This window comes from Fringilla coelebs (assembly GCF_963513975.1).
Source record: "Fringilla coelebs genome assembly, chromosome: 8".
Lineage (NCBI taxonomy): Eukaryota > Metazoa > Chordata > Aves > Passeriformes > Fringillidae > Fringilla > Fringilla coelebs.
This window is the reverse complement of record NC_140066.1, coordinates 20,636,765-20,638,522: the sequence shown is the minus strand read 5'-3', so window position 1 is coordinate 20,638,522 and position 1,758 is coordinate 20,636,765. Positions and strand designations below refer to the sequence as shown.

At 61.1% G+C, this 1,758-nt stretch overlaps 1 protein-coding gene across 1 annotated transcript; it reads left to right on the top strand.

Moving 5' to 3' along the window:
* Positions 1 to 221: 221 nt before the first annotated feature.
* On the top strand, positions 222 to 728 carry FGFBP3 (fibroblast growth factor binding protein 3; the record flags this gene model as incomplete). Its single annotated transcript, XM_084210459.1, has 1 exon — positions 222 to 728. The coding sequence occupies one exon, from the start codon at positions 222 to 224 to the stop codon at positions 726 to 728; it is 507 nt and encodes a 168-aa protein (XP_084066585.1).
* Between the last annotated feature and the right edge of the window lie 1,030 nt (positions 729 to 1,758).

The window sequence follows — 1,758 nt, the reverse complement described above, 5'->3', positions numbered from 1 at the left end:
GGAGCTGACGGATGGACGGACAAGAACTAAAAGCCCCGGGGGTTAGGAGCCGGGAGGGATCAGCCCGCTCCACTCCCGGCTCGGGCTGGCGGGACCCCGGGGGCTCCGCTCCCGCCGGGGCAGCGCCCACCACGGTCCGTCCGTGTGTCCGCAGGGCGCGGGAGATGCGGCGGGAGGGAGGGCCCCGCGCCGGGACGCCCCGTCGCTGAGGCACGCCGAGGATGAGGCCGCCCCTGGCGCTGCTGGCCCTGGCCGCCCTGGGGGCCGCCGCCGGCGGCGCGGAGCGGGAGGCGGCGGAGGAGGCGCGAGCGGGGCGGTTCTCCACGCCCGAGCAGCAGCGGTGCCGCTGGGAGCTGCGCTCGGCGGCGGGGGCCAGCGAGCTGCGGCTGAGCTGCCGGGCGGCGGGCGGCGGGGCGGCGCGGAGCTGCGCCTACCGCGGGGAGCCGCGGCGCTGCCCGGCCTTCGGCGCCCGCAGCCGCCACTACTGGCGGCAGATCCTGTCCCGGCTGCGGCGGCGGCGGCACCCCTGCGCCCCGGGAGCGCCGCTCAGCGCCCGCCTCTGCGGCCCGGGCCGTGCCCCGCCCGAGGCGCAGCTGCGCCTGCTGCCCGACCCCCGCCCGGCCACGCCGGCCCCCGGCCCGGAGCCCTCCGAGGACCCGGCGCAGACCTACTGCGCCGAGCGGTGGCACTCGCTGTGCAGCTTCTTCGTCGGCTTCTGGGAGGGCTGAGCCCGGCTCCGCGCCCGGACGCTCCCGACCTCGCCTGCCCTCGGCCACCGCCGCCAATGCCCCCCCCCCGACTCTGTCCGCTCTCCTCTTCTACTCCCCAATAAAGCGGTAACAATTTTGTGACAAGAAGCTCGCGTAATTCTTTGTCTCGTCGAAGCCCTGTACCACCTGCAGCAGCACTGTTCCAGTGTGTAACTGACCCAGGTGAGAGCACCTAGGCACAGCTCGTGCATTCGAGTTTATTAACTTTTTTCAAGGGACATAAATACGAAGAGACAGATATTCTCTCCCCAAAATCAATTTCCGTGAGCCTAAAGTTTAAAGTTAGGCTGGTTACCCAAGTAGAAAACATTTCTGCCAGAATAAGAAACTTCTGAGACTTCACTGAACAGAAAGTCCTAGAAAAACCTTTCTTGCTGACAGAGATTTCACAAGCTGCATGACCCAGTCCTGTTTCCCACAGAACAGCTGGGCAGCTATCTCCAAACAAAAACTTGAACCGGGCTGGGTGAGAAACCAGCTGTGAAAAGAACTCAGAAGCATCTAGGTACAGGAACTGGATTTAGGAGATGAATGATGTTTCACCCAGCTAGTGGCATACTGTTGAAATAGGCAGGTTGTTTTAACAGGGAAAAGAGGGTTTTGAGTGGTACTTTATCCACACAAAATGGGTTACATTTTGGGAAGGAAAGCTAAGCTTCTCTCAGCTGTCTGGGGTCCTACACAGCCCTAGACATCTGCCTATGACCAGGAACAGCTGCAGACTCTTTCTGTAGGGTTTTAAGGATGGCTGTGAGAAGGCCACTAAGAAGTAATCAGGATCTTGCCAGTGCCTCTCACAAGGATCTGGACTGTTGCATGCAGCTCTTTGTGCTGAGACAATTTCCTTTACAGCAAATAGCTGGATAATGCTCTATGCAAGCACTATGCCAAAGCTTCATCATCACTAATGTGGCTTGGATGATTATTTTTTTAATGACTGCTCACTTTTCCTTCATGTGCCTGCCACCCAAGCAGCCACAGAGCTGGC